Source organism: Lygodium microphyllum, chromosome 1 (assembly GCF_053477565.2).
Source record: "Lygodium microphyllum isolate KBCC chromosome 1, Lygodium_microphyllum_v1.1.10, whole genome shotgun sequence".
Lineage (NCBI taxonomy): Eukaryota > Viridiplantae > Streptophyta > Polypodiopsida > Schizaeales > Lygodiaceae > Lygodium > Lygodium microphyllum.
This window is the reverse complement of record NC_141135.1, coordinates 184,717,391-184,737,622: the sequence shown is the minus strand read 5'-3', so window position 1 is coordinate 184,737,622 and position 20,232 is coordinate 184,717,391. Positions and strand designations below refer to the sequence as shown.

At 38.2% G+C, this 20,232-nt stretch overlaps 1 protein-coding gene across 1 annotated transcript; it reads left to right on the top strand.

Annotated features, from left to right (window-relative positions):
- Positions 1–6,251: 6,251 nt before the first annotated feature.
- Positions 6,252–18,456, top strand: LOC148042067 (cyclin-U1-1-like). Its single transcript, XM_087689129.1, has 2 exons — positions 6,252–7,061; positions 17,847–18,456. The coding sequence occupies exons 1-2, from the start codon at positions 6,487–6,489 to the stop codon at positions 18,184–18,186; spliced, it is 915 nt and encodes a 304-aa protein (XP_087545255.1). The 5' UTR covers positions 6,252–6,486; the 3' UTR covers positions 18,187–18,456.
- The last annotated feature ends 1,776 nt before the right edge of the window (positions 18,457–20,232 follow it).

The following is a 20,232-nucleotide window of genomic DNA, read 5'->3' as shown; positions in this document are numbered from 1 at the left end:
ATCGAGAGCTGCTAGTAACACATTCAAAGACATTGCACTCGGCCACTACTTGGCTAGGATTGACCCTGATTCCTTTTTTGTACTTCATAGTAGTTTCTCAGAGGATGCAGCATGGCCCATACTTTGTATTAAAGCTCTTACAAGGATTCTAGGTTTCTCAGGATTACAATATAATGCCCACAAAGTAATGTTTTTGGAAAAGACTGCAGCAATTAGGATTTTTGGCTACGGTCCAGGTTACTCTGCTTCTAGAGTAGGATACTTTTTGGCGTTTTCATCCTACGCCTTAGCTGCAGACCGAACTGATGTAAAATCTATAGCTTGCTACAAGAGAAAAAAAATTCTACGTTATAGAGGAAAGATTCCTGAGGAGGAAGAGAATGTGAGAGTTTTGGAAAACTAGCTTTATATATATTCTTTCTTATATATAAAAGTGTGATTGCTCATGTGTCATTGCCGTCTTTTATCTGCATTCTTTGAAGTTGTCGTCGAAAAAACCAGTTGAATAGCTCCTCCAAAGCATTGCTTTTTGTAACTCCTCCCCCATGCCTTGTGCTTCGAAAATAACTTGTGCGTGCTTGATAGTGGGATTTTTCCATGCCTTGGTTACTATAAGTTGCTAAGGGGCCATGCTCCTCCACAAAGCAAGGTCCGTGAATATGAAGAATATGCTGCAATACAAAGTAACACTAATTTTATACCAATTGAAAAACCTATAAAAATAAGCCCATATTAAATAATTATTACTTTACCAGATAAAAAGTGATATCTTTTTCTCCCCATGCCTCTTTTATCGCCTGAACAAGCTTTGTGATTGATCTTTTGAACTCTTCCGCATATGTATATGTTGTCTTATGTTGCCTGAGGAGTTTCAGAAAAACATCAAGGTGTATCCAGACCTCCATTCTAAGAAACACAAGCCTCGGCATGCTTGCAACATTTGTTGTGATCTCACATAGCTCTCTCCAACACTCCCAAGCCGCATTCACCTGCCTTCCTGAATGGTTTCCTAAGAATCGTCTAGCTTTTGAGCCTCCCATAGAGACATTGGCCAAGATATCTCTTGTTTTTCCTGAAAGTATTGGATCCTTTCTCAAGTGAACTTGGCCCCCATGAAATCCCATTTTCGATAGCAATGCCTCGCATTTATCAATACACTCATCTGATAAAGATAATGGCTTAATGGAATATGCGTAGTCAAGATGCAACCTGAGAAGCTTATCGATTATTCTAATCTCAGCATGCAAAGTACAAATATGAACATTCTTAAGAGAGATGGAAAGAATGGGATCCCAGATGTCTTCTATGCTTTTAAATTTACTCAAATCTATAGAGTCTCTATTTGCGGCTCTTCTTACTGGTCGCAAACTACTCCAATCTTTGGATCCAATACTTTCCATGCAATAAATGCAAGGATATTTTGCATTTGCACCATTACATATTCCAAGCATACATTTGATAGTTTTCAAATCAGCACTCATATGCCATTTCACATTAAATTTACCAACCCCATCAACTACCAACATTTCCCCTTCACTTTGAGACTTAATGATATTTGGAATACCTGTATGGTTGAACAACCATTTCAACGTTTGATGATTTTCAATTGGTACCTGGGCTGCACCAATCCACCAAATCTCCATCTCGGATTGGATCTTATGCAATGGAGCTTGGCCCTCACCATTGCCATGGTCCAATGCCATGTTCATGAGGCAAATGCTAATTCTTTTCATCTTCTGTCCCTTTTGAATCTGTGCTTCATCCAACTTCAAGGCAAACTTTAGAACACCATAACTTTCTTCTACTGTGATTTTATACATGTGAACCATTGCAATTTGCACCTTTTTTAGATCAACCCATATATTGTTAAACTCATTGTAATAAAAAATTGCCTGTTTTTTTTGTTTTTCATAGGACATAGACCTTTCGATGTGAATGTAATCTCCAAAAACATGTGGAATCTTGCGATTCATGGAAATTCTTGCAGTCGAAACTACAAGGGCTCGGGGCAATCCAAATATAGTTACCCTATTGCGTTTAGGATTTTTAAACCATAATCCAGAGATAGCACGATAACCTTTTCGACTTATACCCACAGTATCACATGTCTCTACGGTTTCATTTGCTTTCACTGTGTCTTTTAAATCCTTCACTAACTCTCTGAGAGTTGGACCTCTCAAATCCACATTTTTTGGTGACTTAAGAATCCTCAAAATATCTTTCTTATTCATGGTTTCCTTCAAAAGTTTGATTCTTTCCTCATTCTCTCGGATATTTATGCCTAGTATGTTAGAGACATATTTCTTTGTAAGATTTAGTCTCCTTTTCTTTGCTCTCTCACACAAGCTGGTTATATTTTTTTATGGTCTCTTCCTCTCTCTAAATCCTACTGGAGTTTCTCTCAAGCGTGTTAGCTTATCCTGCAATGACTTGTTAACATTTTTCAAAATATCAATCTGACTTGTCAACTCTAAAATATTTGTTTGTGTAGTTTCTAATGCTTTTTTCATTTCGTGCATGTGAGCTATATATGTGTAAGATGCAGAGTATAACCTCATACAGTAGCCAAGCATTCCATTGTAACCTTCTCTAGCATATCTTATATAGTCATGGACATTCAAAAAAGGAGGTGGTTTACTTGTAGAAGGATCCCTGGGATAGATATTTCCATCCACCCACAAATCTATATGCTTCATTCCTTTTGTTCGCAACCTGTTGGCTTCAATCTCATCTATCAATACTCGATGATGTATACTTCTCCAAGATGTGTAAGTCGGATCTAGCTGAATAGATAGCTTGTATTTACGTGTGCTTGCGCCTGTGTTATTTGAAGTAGTATTGCTAGACATTCTAGCAAATGAACCGAGCAAGAATCTCACAGTGATAGGAAGCAAGTGCAACAAAAGGAATGGTAAAAGATAATAGTGTGTAGAAAGAAAACACGGGAGCAAACAAATGCGAAGTTCGTACGAAAATCTCGAAAATACAAAATCTCTTGAGTTCTAAGACAATAAACGGCCGAAAAGGTGACCCCTGACCTAGATTAAAAGATGAGGGCAATTAATGACCGACCTCTTCAATGAACCAAATATTCTCTCATTAATCACATCTGGACAACCAAATTTAGAGGTTTTATTCTTCCTAAACCTCAACTAATTAGCAACTTAATCACTTTCTTACAAGTGCCATTTTTGAAGCGTTTTTGGCCCTAAGGCACTAAGCATGGTTTGCCAAAAGTTATTATTTATGATGGTGATTCTAGATTTTACAATAATTTTTTGACTACTTGGTTTGCTAATTTGGCTACTAAGATTGATTTCTCATCTGCATTCCATCTTGAAACCAATGGGCAAACAAAAGCTACTAATAGTACAATTCTAGATCTTTTGCGTATATACACAATTTTAAAACCACAAACATGGGATACACATTTGCACCTACTTCAATTTGCATACAATAATACACCACACACAGCTACTCAAAAAGCACCTTTTAAAATCATTTATGAACATAGATTGCATGCACCTGTTACATCATTGTCAAATAAAGTTAAAGCTGTTGACGATATTGCCAATATGCATGCTACTATTTTTGCTCAAGTTAAAGATATGATTGCGAAAGCCTAGCAATCATACACTAAACAAGCTAATAAGAAAAGAAAAGCCATGAGTTTCAATGTTGGTGATTATATATGGTTACACATTGAAAATAGAAGATTGCAAAGTGTTGAGAAACACCCAGTTGTTAAACTAGCATCTAGGTTTTATGGAGCTTTCAAAATAATTCACAAGATCAATGACAATGCATTTAAATTAGAACTACCCCAACATTGGAAGATCCATAATACTTTTCATATCAGTTTGCTACAACCTTTTAAAGGCCAATTACCTGTCCACCCTGTTTATGAAAACCTTCCTTTGTTAGAAGAAGAAACTGAAATACTTTAACTTGAAACTATTCTAGACATTGAATTTATGACCACTAGAACTGGCCGTAGATATTCTAGATATTTGGTTAAATTTAAAAATCATCTTATTGAAGATGCCCAATGGATGGACGCCCTGTTGAGATTTCGAGCTCCACTCGTGATATGCCAGGGTGACCGTTGTGCATTTATGTCACCGACTTGTTAGTTGCAGATGCGGTTGGTACACCGCCCTGATGCCAAGAGGCATATTCCACATTGGATTCCATGAGATATTCCACGGTAGATTCCGTGAGGTTTTTCAGTGGATTCCGTAAAACTATATTTATTTGCCAGGGCTTGTACACAAGGTGGATTCCTTGTGTGAGAAGTTGATGGGGGCGCCTGTCATTTTCGAGCATCATATTAATTTAATGTGCACATGGGTGATTTTGTAAAATACATATCAAATTAATGGACATTTATGAGTTTGGAGTGCACGCTCAAATTAAATTAAGGTTAGGACAAAGTTCCAACCTATTTAATTATTTGTAGGTGAAGACTACTAGGTATTCACTTTTGTTGGGTTTTATCTTATTATTTTCTAACAATTGTGAATGCTTCAGTTGATCTGTAGAGCAGTAATGGCGTTGGGTAGTACCGGGCGATGGCGTGAATTCAAAATGCCTAGAAGATTTACTATTTTTTATGGGCACACGCCTTATCACTAAAAGCGTGGTGCCAATATTTATTTAAGCACGCTTATTCACTAAAACACTTGACAAAATATTTATTATTTTGTATGCGCATAGACGCTTTGTTTAATATTTCATTATTTGACATTGTATTTGGGCACAATCCGACTTTTGGATACCCAAACGCTTTACTTTATAATTGGGCAAAAGTAAACACAAAAACTAGAAGCATGCTATTTGTAAAGTTGGCTATTATTGAGCTTGGAGATAAATAAATCTATAAATACATGCCTTGTGAATTGCTCACATAAGGCATGGGGGGAGATTGCACCCAATTTATTTTTTATCTCATGTCGTGCAAACTTTCTTTTTACTTTTATGAAGGTTTTGTAGAGTTCTTTGTTCTTGGGGACCTTCCGACATTCACTATGCGCACATACAACATCCGATGTACGCACCAAAGGGTGTGTTTTATTTGTGGATAATTTATAAAATAGAGGTTTTTTAATTAGGTATTGAAAGCACAAGATAGTAAAGATTTACGTATATTGAACCCCACTTCCCTCCACTAATTTATCATGGACAAAACAATTCCTTTGTTGAACTTACATAATAAACTTACATATTTATTAGTGACCCCCTCAAACTACTCCCCCTCCCAAAACACACATGCACACACGGGGGATACAATGCATACCTAAATTGCATGGGAGAATATGAATATATATCCCCATTAAGTGGTCCACTTCTGTTTGTAAAAAAAAGTTTAAAAATAGGATTTTAAAAAACCTTTTGTTGAACTTCCATGATAGAATTACACATTTATTAGTGAGGCCCCCCCCCCCCCCCAACACACACACACACGCACGCACGCACGCACGCACGCATAGGAGATACAATGCATAGCTAGATTGTTCTTTTTTTACTTGGTCACTATTTTTGTGATAGTCTTCTTTCACTTTTAATTAAAAAATTTGATGTTATTTGATGTCACTTGGCTTTTGAAACAACTTCACTTATCCCATGAAGACATAACCTCTAGCTCTTAAATTCGTTTTACCCTACCACACCTCAAGGATTGAAAAATTGTAATGGGGCTAAACAAGTAAAGAACACATCATTAGATCATGAAGGATGCCACCTAGATTTCATGGGCTAATTGCATAAGAGCTTTGAAGTTTGGTAATAATGTCGCCTCTATATGGTAAAAGCATTTCGGTATTTGCATGACAAAGGTGACTTGGGCAAATTTGTTGGCCTTTTCCACCGGACTGATGTGAAACTAGCCTTAATACTTCATGGAGGGCAACTCTCTTCCTCATTCGCGGGCATAAGAAACACCTTGTTCTTCGTTGGCTGCACGTTCGCTTGCCTCTCACGACCTGAGCGCCTCCTTGCACGTAAATGGACACCGGAGAAATTATATCCCTTCGTCACCCATTTAAGCTCTTGATTTTAATTTCTCTCTCTGTCTGTCTGTCTGTCTCTCTCTCTCGATACGAGGAAGTCCCTCGTTCAAACTACTTGACCACTTTAGAATGCCTGTATAGAACTGCATATTTTAATCATCGAGTTAGAGGTAAACTGCACGTTCCTCTCTCTCTCTCTCTCTCTCTCTCTCATATTCATTAATGCATGGGCTTCATCTTCTACATTGATTGTATCCCAAGAGAAGCAAGGACTTCGTCTGCACCAATGTAGTACGTCCTTGCCGCTGGGATCAACCTTCCTCAGAGGAATTCTGTCTCTGTGCAAGGCAGCGCAGGCACCGTGCCTTGACCCAGAGAGAGAGAGAGAGAGAGAGAGAGAGAGAGAGAGAGAGAGGTGATTGAGGCCTCATCTAAAGGTTTTAACTCCTCTTCGGATCCAGAATCCTCGCGGCAAAACATGGAAAGGGCAGCTGCAAGGACTTGGCTATCGGCAAAGGAGCAGCAATGGCAGCAGCAGCGGGAGGAACCGAAGAAGAAGAAGAAGGACTCCATGATCAACAGCAAGGTGTATGCGAGCCTGGGGTTGACCGAATATAATGATATTGACGGCGAGGAGGATGCAGGGGGTCAAACCTCGCCACCACGCGGCGGCGGGGGGTTGGAGGAGGAGGGCGGGACGAGGAGGAGCAGGCCGAGGGTGCTGTATGTGGTGGCGGCGTGCGTGGAGAGGATGGTGGCGAAGAACGACAGGTACGTGGTGGATCAGGGCGCCGCGGCGGCGGCGGCCAATGGGGGGGCGCCACCTCATCAGCTGACGGTGTTCCACGGGCTGAGGGCGCCGTCGATAAGCGTGGGGAGGTACCTGGAGAGGATCCACAAGTACGCGCACTGCAGCCCGGCCTGCTTCGCCCTCGCCTATGTCTACCTGGATCGCTTCATCCACCGCCAGCCCGGCCTCCCCGTCACCTCCCTCAACATCCACCGCCTCCTCATCACCAGCATCATGGTCGCCGCCAAATTCCTCGACGACACGTAAGGCTTCTCTTCCTCCTCTCAACACCCCACGTACTCTCTAATCTTACATTATTAGGGTAGCTAGGGTGGTATCATGAGCGAGTCTTTGTACATTTTTTGGAAGGTTTTCAACGTAACGTGCTAACATTGGTGTTAATCCATTAGTGCCTCAAATATATGTCAGTGGCACCTCTCAACATGTTTAATGGGGTGGTGCAAGTGTTCGAAAGAAAACTGTTAACATTTATGCCCATATGTTAGGGTGTCGGCACCTCTTAATATCTTAGGGTGGTGCCATGCTCAAGTCTTTCTAGATTTAGTTGAAGCTTTTGAAAGTAAAGTGTTAACATTGGTGTTAGTACATTACAGTATTTGCACATCAAGTGTGCGAACATGCTAAAAATCAAGTGAATACAATGTTTTGCCTAATCTTTCACCTCCTTACTAAACATCATAGGAAGCTTTAGAATTATTCCTTGCTTGAATCCCATATGCAAAAAATGAGTTTTTTAATGCATTTAAACTTCTATAAAAAGAGGCATTCGAGATAGGAAAGCAATGTGGATTCATGGGCCACTTCCACTGTGAATCCCTCATGCAAAAGTGCATCATTGCTTAGGATGTTCGAGTTCCCATATGGAAATCACAAAAATTGTCATGAGTTTTTCCAAAACAAGAGACATCCAAAACTTACTATGTGTGTGCGGTTGCTCTTACTTGCCATGTTCTCAAAAGTCTAGGCATCACATTGAGGGTAGGGCCATGCCATGGAATAAATTGACTTACTTGAAGTTTTGCAAGTAAAGTCAGTCTCAATTGGCACATTCCTCAACTTTCATCCCTTTAAAAATATCTAGGCCCAATGCTAGATCACTTCATGAAGCTCTAATTGAGCCCCAACATGGGACTATCCTTAATCACTATGTTTTGTTGGCTTTTTCTCTATTTTGAGGTGCTTTCCACAAAGTGTGTAGTCTATCATGAATCAGAAATTGTGTAATGCAGTCCTTCCAAAATATTAATGGCACTTTATGCCTCTACTTGACTTGCATCCTTCTTCACCATTTGTAGAGACTGTGAAGACGAGCTTCTTTCTTATGTATGGGCTGCTCTTTGGATTGAGAAGACCCCACCATAACATTCTTTGCAATAGCTTCTTCAATTTCTGCTTCATAGATGTCTTTATCTTTGGCTTCTATGGCTGCAATCAATTCTTTGATTGCCTCCAATCGAATCCCTTGAGTATTCAACTTCTCTTCATCCTGCAAATACACATGAAGAGCTTGCAAAAAAGCATGCACATATTCTTCAGTTTCTTCACCAACATATTGTCTTTTCTATTTAATTATATCAATTATTACATCATGAAATCCTTGTTTTGCAATTTCCAGAATTTCATCCAATGTAAATTCAATTTTGCTTCCAAGAATTCTTTCTTCTAGGATCCGCTTGAGATCCATCGTAGTCTCTATGTCAAACTGCAGCTTGTAGCCGGGATGTTTACTTTTTCTCTTTCCTTCCGTCTTCTTTGCTTGTGGGGCATTTTCCATATCATGCTCTGGCAGTGATGGTGGATTTTCAACAGCCTTCTGCTGATCCGGATTACTTCTTATCACACGTTTGGGTTGCCCCGAAGAGGAGGAACTGGCAACAGCTTCATCTCTTCTTCTCTTTTCTTCTACCATAGCTTCTTGATTATTGATTTCAGCCAACCGAGTGAAAGCTGAAAATGAATCAACCGGCTCGGTCCATCCAGTTCTTCCTCGGATGCATTGATTGGAAGTAGTTAAATCATCTTTGGATGCCTTGCCTCACTCCATGCAATCTAAGGCCTACATCCACACTTTAGATTTTGCATCAGCTTTACATGCTTTAACAATTTCATTAGTTGGCTCAATTTGCATCCCATAGATAGCTGCATCAACAACTATATAGGTTGTTCTTGTTGCCAAATCCTCTAGTCTTTTCTTCATGCCACCGTTACCGAAATTTGGCTCAAGAGGAAGCCCAGTTTCGATCACATGAATTTTACCATCCTTCCAAAAGACTAATTTTTGCGCCTCAGCTTCATGGAATGTGGTGCATAGATTGGACGCCGTATGCGTGCATAGTGAGCATCGGAAGGTCCCCAAGAACAAAAGAACTCTACTTTTGCACAAAAAAACAAGGAAGAAAGCTTGCACGACATGAAGCAAGAGACTAATTGGGTACAATTCCCCCCCATGCCTTGTGTGAGCGCTCCACAAAGCATGTATTTTATATATTATTCATCTTCAAGCTCAAAAAAATACCCCAATTTATAATTAGCACGCTTTAGCTTTTGTGTTTGCTTTTGTGCCACTAAAGAATTAAAGCTATTGGGCACCCAAGGAATCAGGCGGTACCCAAATACAATGTCCAATACAAATATTTAAATCGTGCGCCCATGTGCATACAAAAATAATAAATAAATATCAAGTGCTTTAATAAATAAGCGCATCAAAATATTGGCGCCAATATGCCTAAGATGCGCGCCCATCAAAATTTGATAATAATTTGAATACATGCTATCCTCCAATGCTTCCCAATGCCACCGTTGCTTGCTCTACACATCAACTGAAGCATTCACAATTGTTAGAAAAATAATACAATTAAACCAACAAAAGTGAATACCTAGCTGTCTTCACCTACAAAATAAATAAATTGGTTAGAACTCAATCCTAACCTTAATTTATTACGAGTGCGCACTCTAAACTCATAACTTTCACATCAAGCCTTTCCACCTTGGAATTAATCTCCGTTAGATTAAGATGGAGATCCCGCATGCTCTTGATTAGCTCACCCATAACATCCTTCTTTGGAGGTGGAACAACAGGATTTCTTGGTTGCTCGGCCATAGAGATAAGAGGTCGAGATACAGGAACATGCTCTTTTATGGACTCAGATGGTGCAGAGGTAGACCCCCACCTTAGGCGCATCCGCTCTCTCCGAGCAATCATATCAATTGCTTCAGTGACATCGCCCTAAGTAGTCTTCAATCTCGTCTCAGAGTCAGGATCTTCAAGCCAATCAATTAGCTCCTCTTGAAGAAAAGGATCCGCAGCCTTCAGAAACAATTCAATCTTCTGGCTCTCCATACTCTGCTGATCATCAGGATCTAGCTGAGCAAATTTGCTTTCAAATTCGCGGTGAAGAGCAATGGCAGTTAGTCCCTTATTGGGCCTTTCAATCCATTTAGTGAAGATTTTCTTCGTCATGAGGCCAGAATCTTCAAGAAAGAATTCTTCTCAAAGAGCCTTCTTGAATGCAGACCATCCCACATCTTTTTGAAAAAGACCATGAATCCGATCTTGGAGGCCATGCACGGCCAAACGGGCAAAGTATCGGCTCCAAGCATGATAAGGAACTCCAAAGAAGACCATCTTGTTAGTATAGAGGCGGATAAAAGAGGACACATTTTGCCCATTAAATTGCTTGAGCTCCTGCCCAACTGCTTCCAAAGCTTTAATGGCAACGGCATCATTCCGCTCTTCATCTTGTCTCCGTTGTTGCTGCAGTTGCATCTGCTGCTGAAATTGCAATTGTTGTTGTTAGCTCTCTTGGATCAGACGAACCAACTGCTGCAAGGCATCTCCTCCCGAACTTGATGATTCTCCCATTGTACTTTCTCTTCTGCAGCCAACCTTCACATCAGGTTCACCACTGTCGTCGTGTTGGGGTTCGAAGGTCTACCACCGAGGTTTAGAGTAGAAGAGAAGTGAGGGATTCAAGGTTAGGAGAGGGAGAAAAGAATGGGGTTTGATAAGTCTTGGGTTTTAGAGATGATTCAGTTGGAAAATAAGACCTCAAGCTTTTTCATATACTTAGCATACATGAATGGAATTAAAGACTTTGACTTGATTACATCAAATGCGTATGAGGTTAATAGACCAATACATATAGAGATTTTATCTCCGATTTAATCCAAATATATATTTCAAATACAAGCCCAAACGGTTTCAATTTCATGAATGCCAATGAACAACAACTCCAAGATACAAGTATTTGAGTGGTAGAATCCACTATTTCCAAGATGACATAGACCAAAAACTCTTGAAATGCACTGACAAAGCTTTTAATTCACTTCAGCCCTGTTTTATAACAGTAACTTCCAGCCCATAAACAAGCTCCAAAAATGCACATAATCTCAAGAATAAGCCTCTCTAATCACTCTCAAATGAATCCCTGATGTTTAGAGGTCAATACCATCACTTGCAACCACATAGATCACTTGTTTTCCCTTCAAGAAGACAAGAACAATGGGCTGCCCTGTTGATGATAGGTTTTAGCAGTCCAAAACAGCCCCATACACCTCCAAAATCTCCCCTTTACTTGCCCCAAAGTCACTCAAGTACTTGGGCACAAGAGGGGCTTCAATGGACCATGAATACGGTAAGACAATGGAAGAAGATGTACATAAGAGCAGGCTAAATACTTTATCTCTGTTTTTCCCTTTTATGGACTGTCATACCACTCATTTTCGTAATACCAAATGGATGGCCAAGAAAGACTCTCACCTTCTTTGTTTGTATCTCCTCTCTTTCTTCAATTTGCTCTGAGTTTGCATGCTTTGGAGCATGCACCATAGCCTTCAGCTCTCCCTCCATCTGCCACAGGTATGCAGGCTTGAAAATTGTGCCGAAAAATGCGGGCTGCTCTTCTCTTTAGCTTTCACACAAAAGTTGACCATATAGATCACTTACAAGTCACACAAGTCCATAATTTCAGGTTCTATACAAACCAAGTGGACTTTTGGGCACTTTTCTTAATTTCCAAGCAAATACTCCTCATGAACCAATGTGACATAACCTGTAGACTGTCAATTACCTGCTGTTGATCAAGTTGAGGGTCGCCATAGACTTAATTTTTGTCAATTTACATGATACAAACTGAAAATTGCATGTCAAGTTACAAAGGAACTTATGAGATTAAATGATATCTAAGTCAAATGTTGGGAAATAATGACTGAATTATGTATGAAAGTTTCTCATGTGAATCCTAATGAAGTTCTTCTGCAAACATAAGAACTTCATGATTTATATCATGAATAGAAAACTCTTTGACATTCACCCCCTCCTAACCTGCACATCCTCCGGCATGTGCCATTTCATAAAATTGCATGTTAAGGAGGCTCTTCTTCTGACATGTCTTCATCTTCATCCTCTAAGTCTTCTTCTTCTTCCTTGTCTTCAAGTAGATGGCTCACATCCAAGTCATCAAGCTCATAAGTAGAAGACTCTCTTCATTTGAAGATCTTGATACGTTTACCGGCTATTGGTATCTTGACCATGGTCCCATCCATTTCAGCCAAAGTGTAAGTAGCATTATCATGTACCACCTTCACCACATATGGTCCAAACCATCACTTGGCTAGCTTCTTATGAGCACTATACTGATTGTCCAGGCTATTGTCATAGACAAGTACCCAATCATTCTCTTGGCTCTTGGAAGGAGTCGATGACACTTGTCAAACCTCTTCTTATTCTTCAACCTTGCTACCTTCAGCCTTTCAATGGCTGACTTGACATCCTCTGGCCTTCTTTCAAGCTGCCTTATTCTTTCAAGCTGCCTTTCATCCCAAGGCAAGATACTCCATGTGATAATAGACTCCTTAATAGGCATAATAGGTGGCTGCCCATATATTAGTTCAACCGGCATATAACCTGTTACTGCACTATGGGTAGTTCTATCAACTCATAACGCGAATGGAATCATTTTAGGCCATTCTCTCATCTTCCCTCTGCAAGACTTTGCCAAAGCTTTGAGAATCGGTTGATGACCTCTTTCACTCTTACCATTGCCTTCAGGATTGTAGGCTGATGTAAGAGATAGCTTGATTCCCAATTGAGCAAAGAAATGCCAAGCCTCATCGGCATCCAATTCTCCTCTATCATCAGTTACTTTGGCAACACAGCCATACCTTCAAAACACTTCTTCAAGTAAAAATCTACAAACAGCTTGAGTGGACTTTGTTGTCAAGGCTTTTCCTTCCACCTGATTTGTGAGATCTTCCCTAACAAGCACTAGATATCTCATGTTCCAAATTCCTGTAGGCATGGTTACTAAATCAATAACCCATATGTAATGAATAGATAAAGGAAAGGTAGGCGGAAGCCCATCTCTATCTTAACCATAGAGCACATTTGACAAACATGACAAGTCTCAAAAAAATGCTCATTGTCTTTATACATGTTTTGCCACCAAAATTTCTCTTTTATTTTGGCAAAAGTGCCCCATATGCCTCTATGGCCAGCCAATAGGATTTCATGAAATTCTTGCATGATCTGTCTTTGAGTCTTCTTGTCTCCTAGGACACAAACAGGCGCTCCTCCTTTCTTCTTCGCATGTCTCCAAAGGTAGCCATCTTTGAGAAAGAAGCCATAAGCCTTTCTCTTGATTCTCTTGAATTCTTCATTAGTCCAACTTCCTTCTTTGTCATAGTGCTCAAGAATTGGCCAATTTTTAGCCAATCATTTGCATAATATTCTTCCTTAAAATGAGAACAAATTAAAACAAAACATTGAGCATGCTGTCTTTCAGCTGCCCACTGTCCTTCCATGGTTGTTTCTTCTTTCTTTGCTGTTGTAAATTCTGTTACAGCAGCTATACCTGCTATACTTGCCATAATTAATGATGTACCTACATTTATGACAGTTGTACCATCATTAAGAACAGCTGTACTTACTGTTTTCAAATTTGAACCTGCAATTACAGCATCATTTTCAGTAAATATAGACTCTATTTCTTCCTCATCCATCATCTCTTCTTCATCTTTATATCTAGCATGCGAAAGCATATCAGCAACTAGATTATCTCTTCCTGCAATATGTTTCAAATCAAGATTTAAGGATTTAATATAGGCTATCCATCTTAGCATAGCTATGTCGGGAGTAGAACAGTTGGCAATCATGCCCAAGAGTGGAAGACATTATGTTTCAACTACTACATGTGCGCCCATGAAGTACTCCCGATCACACTTCAATGCAGTTACAACTCCCAAAGTTCTCTTTTAATTTGAGCATACCTTCTTTGACGTTCATTAAGAACCTTCGCTCCAAAGCAGATTGCATATCTGTTGCCCTCAAGATCATCTTGACCGACTGTCCAACCTATCCCAATAGGACTTGTGTCTACTGTGAGTATGATAGGCTGTCCATTAGAGTAATCAACCCTCTTCAAGGAGGGGGCTGAAATAAGCAATTTCTTCAACTTTCAAATAGCTTGAGTATGCTCTTTTTCCCACATAAACCTTTGGCCTTTTCTTAACAATTGATAAAGATTTTCAGCAACATGAGCGAAGTGTGGGATCCAAATAAGATAGAAAACACACGCTCCAAGAAATCTTCTTACCTCCGAAACATTTGTGCATATTTATCACATTTTGCTGATAGCATCAATCTTGATTGGAGAAGGCTTTCGATCATATGGTCCACACATTCAAGGAGGGGGTTGAAATCAACAATTTCTTCAATTTTCAAACAGCTTGAGTATGCTCTTTTTCCCACATAAACCTTTGGTCTTTTCTTAACAGTTGATAAAGATTTTCAGCAACATGAGCGAAGTGTGGGATCCAAATAAGATAGAAAACACACGCTCCAAGAAATCTTCTTATCTCCGAAACATTTGTGCATATTTCCCGCATTTTGCTGATAGCATCAATCTTGATTGGAGAAGGCTTTCGACCATATGGGCCACACATATGCCCAACCACAAGAACTTCTTCAACTCCAAAAATAGATTTATCTCCTGAAAGAGTAAGATGAACTTCTTCCAGTTTAGACAAGATTTGAGCACAATCATTAATATGATCGAAAACAAACTTGCGGCATCCAAGCTCATTGAGCTCTTCATTCTTCTCATGAATTTCACATCCTTTGATCGGTACATCATTAAGGAAAGGAAGAGTTAGTTGGGGAATATAATCTCTCAATACTTTATGCATGGCATTCATCATGTGAGCCATTGAATTTGTAGCTCCTTGAGGTAGAGTACACATGCGGACTAAACCAAGAGGCGTCTTCATTGTGGTAATGTCTCAGCTCTCCAAAGCAAGCTGAAATTGGTCATAGCCTGAATATAAATCACCCACGGAATAAATTTCTCTACCTGCAAAAGCCTCAGCAAATTCATCAACAATTGGCCCCGAATCAACATTTCTAATAGTGACTTTATTGACAGGCTGTAAATCTTGAATGAATCGCAAAGATCCATTATTCTTAGGCACGGTAAACCATCGGTTAGAATACGAAGCTGAAGATGGCTTCAATATTCGCATCCTTATCTTTTCATTTAAAAGCTCCAATAACTTAGGCAAATGAGCCCTTGGTACCGGAATTGGTTTAAGATTCCAAGGGATGTGTGGGACCATGAAAATCACCATTGATGCCACAACACTTGGATCCACATAGCCAATTTCATGAGGCTAAAATGAAAAAGCTTTTCCATGTTTCTTTAATATTTTCATAAAGGCTTGCTTTTCAGCTGGCAAGAGAAAAGATTCTTCACCAATTTTTAGCTCCTGTAAGCTTTCAACTGTAAATTGGCGACCAATATCTTTGGGGTCACGAAGACTTGGTTGTTTGGATGCCCTTTCAGCCAGTCCCTCACTTTCGGGAGGTAATGGAGTTGCCACTGGCTTGACCTTCTTGTCAATTATCTTGTACTTCGTTTCTACTCTTGCCTCATCCCTGTTTGGCTGTCCAAAAGCTTTATGATCAGCAAATTCTTGAATTATGTCATAAATATCCAATGTGCATACCTGTATGGACTGATTTCCAGCCTGATTTTCTGCATGAACAGCTGCATGTATTTCAGCCAATATATCATTATAAATCAGCCCATAAAGTAGTCCTAAAATTTCTTCATTTTCAGCCAAAACATCAACTTGCTTCAGCTCCCGTTCCACATGACATAAATGCTTTCTTTCAGCCCTATTCATGGCTGAAAACTGTTTATAACAGCCCACACTGTTGGTCGTAAATACTTGCAAGTCAGCTTTTGGCATAGCCCCCTTTACATGTGGAGGCAAATTTTTATGACATGAAGCACTGCCATAGCCTCCACTTACAGCAGTGCAACCCGAAAACCCTTAAATTCTCGAGCATTAGGAGGCACAGGATGATCTCTCAAGTGATCTCTATTCCGGTAATGATTTATACAAATCTAAAGTAACAAGATCTCTAAAGGCAAATGTTTTTCAACATAAGTGTTATCTTCTCCTTCTCTCCCACCTAGTCATGGCTATCATGTTTTTAGTCTTCCCTCCTTCAACATGCTTTATCCTTCATGTCCACCTTAGATCTCTCCCTCTACTTTCCCTTTTATTTTTCATCTACTTACTTTCCTAGCCTCTCATGGATACATGGCCACCTAACCACTGTCATTATGGGTAACACACTTCTTTCATTTGCTAGACCCAGGGCCCTTGAACTATGTGTTATTGATTTATGACTACTTTATACTTATTCTTAGCATTGGACACCTTAAATCTATCTAGATATGTTATTGGCTTCCTTAGCCTATCTAGTTTCTATATCTTTAGTCTGTGGTCAAATCCTTTCTTTTGGTTCTCACCATATTTTCTTTTGATTTAACACTTATTTTCATGATTGATTTCCTTAATACTAGGTTTATTGTGGTCTTTTTTATTTAAGGTAGTCTTGATTTACTAAATAATAAATGTTAAGGCAAAACTAATTTGCATCTTACTCTTTTAAATAGGCTAATTACTGGGAAATGGCAAAAAGAAATTCTACTTTTAATTCCTATCACCCTCTTCTCAACTCTATATGATTGAGTTTGCATGATCCCCTTTGAGTTACAATGTGCACTTGATCTAATGCTTAATCATGATATAAAAGTAATTTGATGTTCTCAAAAAGGTTTTTGGATATCCCCACAAGAGAGTGCCAACCTAATACAGCCACTATCTTAATCTTATTTCCATCACATCTAAGTAATGCTTACCTCTTTTCCCTTGACCTTTCCTACACTACTTTCCAAGGTATCCATCATGGTTTAGTACCATAAATTGATTTTAATTTAAGTAGTATAGTGAGACATGTATGTTGATGAGGTTCTTTCAATCCTTCATTTGTTTTCTTAGTTTATAATACCTCTTTCATCCTTCATTCAATTTCTTGCTTTAGGAGATCACTTCATGCCCATTCTTTCATGTATCAATCATGGGAAAGATCTAGTAAGATATTTGGTTTACAACAATTACATAAAAAGTCAAGCAAGTTTTCTAGTTCAAAAATAAGGTGCATATGTGTGTGGAAACCTTAAAATTCATCTTTTACTTTCCTTTACAAGAATTCATTTTGCTTTTTGATGGAGATCTAATTTAGATTGTCTTGGTTATATTTAGCCTTATTTTGCTTAGTATCACGTCAAGATATCTTTTGGTGAAATTTATTTTAAGGTCTTATAATGAGATCAAATGTTATTATACATATAATTCTAATAATTATAATCAAAATATAATAAAATGGCAAGTTGCATATGTAGCTTCTATATATGATAGTGCATCTTAGTTTTTTGTAAAATCTACTACATTTAGAGCATGCATGAAATGCATAAAAAATAGAGTTGATGTAGAACATGTTCTGAGGAATATTTTAGAATATTTTGATACTTGCATAATTGAACTTTGTGGACAATAAAATGGGTAAATTATAATATATTTATTATATATTTTTTATTAATATTATACTACCAACCATTATACTAGCAAATGTTTTCATCTTAATTACTTGGTTCTAATGATTTGAGTGTATGAGGCAGGTATTACAATAATGCGTACTATGCAAAGGTGGGTGGGGTGACAACCCTAGAGATGAATAGGTTAGAGCTAGAATTCCTATTCACATTGGGTTTTCGCCTACAAGTGACTACGCAAGTATTTGAGAGCTATTGTTGTCATTTAGAGAGAGAGTTTGTTTTGATTGGCTCAAATAATTTTGTGAGCCATAACATAGAAAGGGTTTTACAATTTAGTTGGAGTTTCAATGGAACCAAGGGCCAACAGAATGAAAGTCATCACCCATCTAATGATCGAGTTGCACGAGTACGATGTGCAAGTCGTCCTTTCATTGTTCTAAACCTTGCCGAATCCGTTACTTGAAAAAATGGACAAATTACCAAAATCCATTTAACTATGTTGAGTACTTTGTGGACAACAATATTACAAGGTCCATTGGATCAACATCCTATGATGCATCATCACATGCAATTATTCATGTGAAGAGAACATATTTTAATGTGTGTGGAAAAAACTCACTTTTTATACCTATAATGTCTACTGATGTCCCATACATTACCAAAAAGATGGGGTGATGTTGTGACTACAAGTATCACTAATTTATATCTACTGATGTCCCATACATTATCAAGAAGAGGGGGCCGCATTGTGACTACAAGTATCACTAATTTATATTTATATCAATGATTCTAAGGAAATGAGACTCTTGTCACTTTCTTGAGGTGATTTGGGTATTTCACTAATACAAACTATTGCTTAATGAGTCTTCATATTGCATTCAATACATTTTAATATCTAACACACTGAAGTTAAAAATTAACATCAAATAAGGTTGAGGATAAAATTATTGCAAACTTACTAAAAGCTTATGAGGCAAATTCTCAACATTCCATCATGTGGAGCTTAAATAATTTACTTTGGATCTTATCACATTACAAGTATTTGAGGGTGGAGAAAAGGCATATCAACATTTGAATTGTATTAGCACTATGCCCTATTGTCCCATTGAGGCGTCTCAATATGTCCAAATCTACAATAATTTTATTGCATCTTTGATTTCATCATGGATGTCATTTTAAAACTATCATAAGTTTGGGGATATTCACAATTATTAAAAAATATTAACCTAAAGAAAAGAGGTGTACTCTATTTAGAATCTTACAAAGTATAAAACAAGTGTCAAATTGAACAAGTAATGCTTGTTAGCAACACCTAGAAACTATTGAAATCACAACCTCAACTCATTGCTATACTTTGGAATAGATTGGAATCACAATATAGACATTGTAGTAGAAGCCATAAAAGAGTTTGCAAACATAAGAAAAGTTTGGGATAATGTGGTTATGAAACTTGTAGCAAATAAGGGGTTCATTTATGACATTTCTCCAAAACATTCACCATGATCACTTTGTTCTTGTGTATTATGATGAAGTTAAACTCTATAGACCATGCATCTTTAATCATTGCCACTTTCTAGTCACGAAATGATTCAACACATTTTGGATTAGAATAGTTACTCACCCTTCAATTTAACTTTAATACAATACAAGGAATTATCCCCTATATTGCATGTCATTCATGTGCCACGGGATTGTAAGAAAGTTTATTTAGCATGGCAATAACACATCCAAGATTGTACTTACATCATCAACCAATTGATGTGAATGTTAATATTAAGTGTTGTCCATTTAAATCCTTTATCTCATTGAGTAACCTTTGATTGCAATTATATCTTATTTAAAAAATATTTTTGAAAAGTGCAAAGTCCAAAATGTTATTCCTACATTTAGATGGCATACCATTCCCATGAGAAAATTTGTTGGTCTTTTGGAAAGAACAATTCATCCATAAATTTTATTTGGCCAATTCTATGCATTTGTATTGTCACAATTCTTTGGAATAAGAGACATCTAGCCTAAATATGAACCTAGCCTCTTAAGAAATAATAATAAGATTCATGAGATGTCTCTAGTTGCTAATCAATCTTTTCATGATGTAAATATGAATTTATAGGTGATTATTGGGTGTGATTTATATGGACTAATGTCATGTTAGATGTATAAAAGAAAAAGTTGGGGGAGTCCACTAGGTATAATGACAACTTAGAGATATGGAAATGATGCTTCATGAACCCTTTTGATATGGACTACAAATTATCAAGGCATTCTCATGGATCCTATCTACATAGGGAATGTATGATGGTATTGGGACGTGATGTATATTAAATAATAGAGAATGATGTAGCTTGTTGGTACATGAGTGGACATTACAATGTTATTTTGGGTTGTTTATAAGATTATAATATAAAAAGACTAAAAGGTGAGAAGGATCAACCAAGAGAGCACAGAGGTGAGAGCTATGGCAGATCGAGCAAGAGCAAGAAAGAGAGAGACTCCAAATGTGGGAACT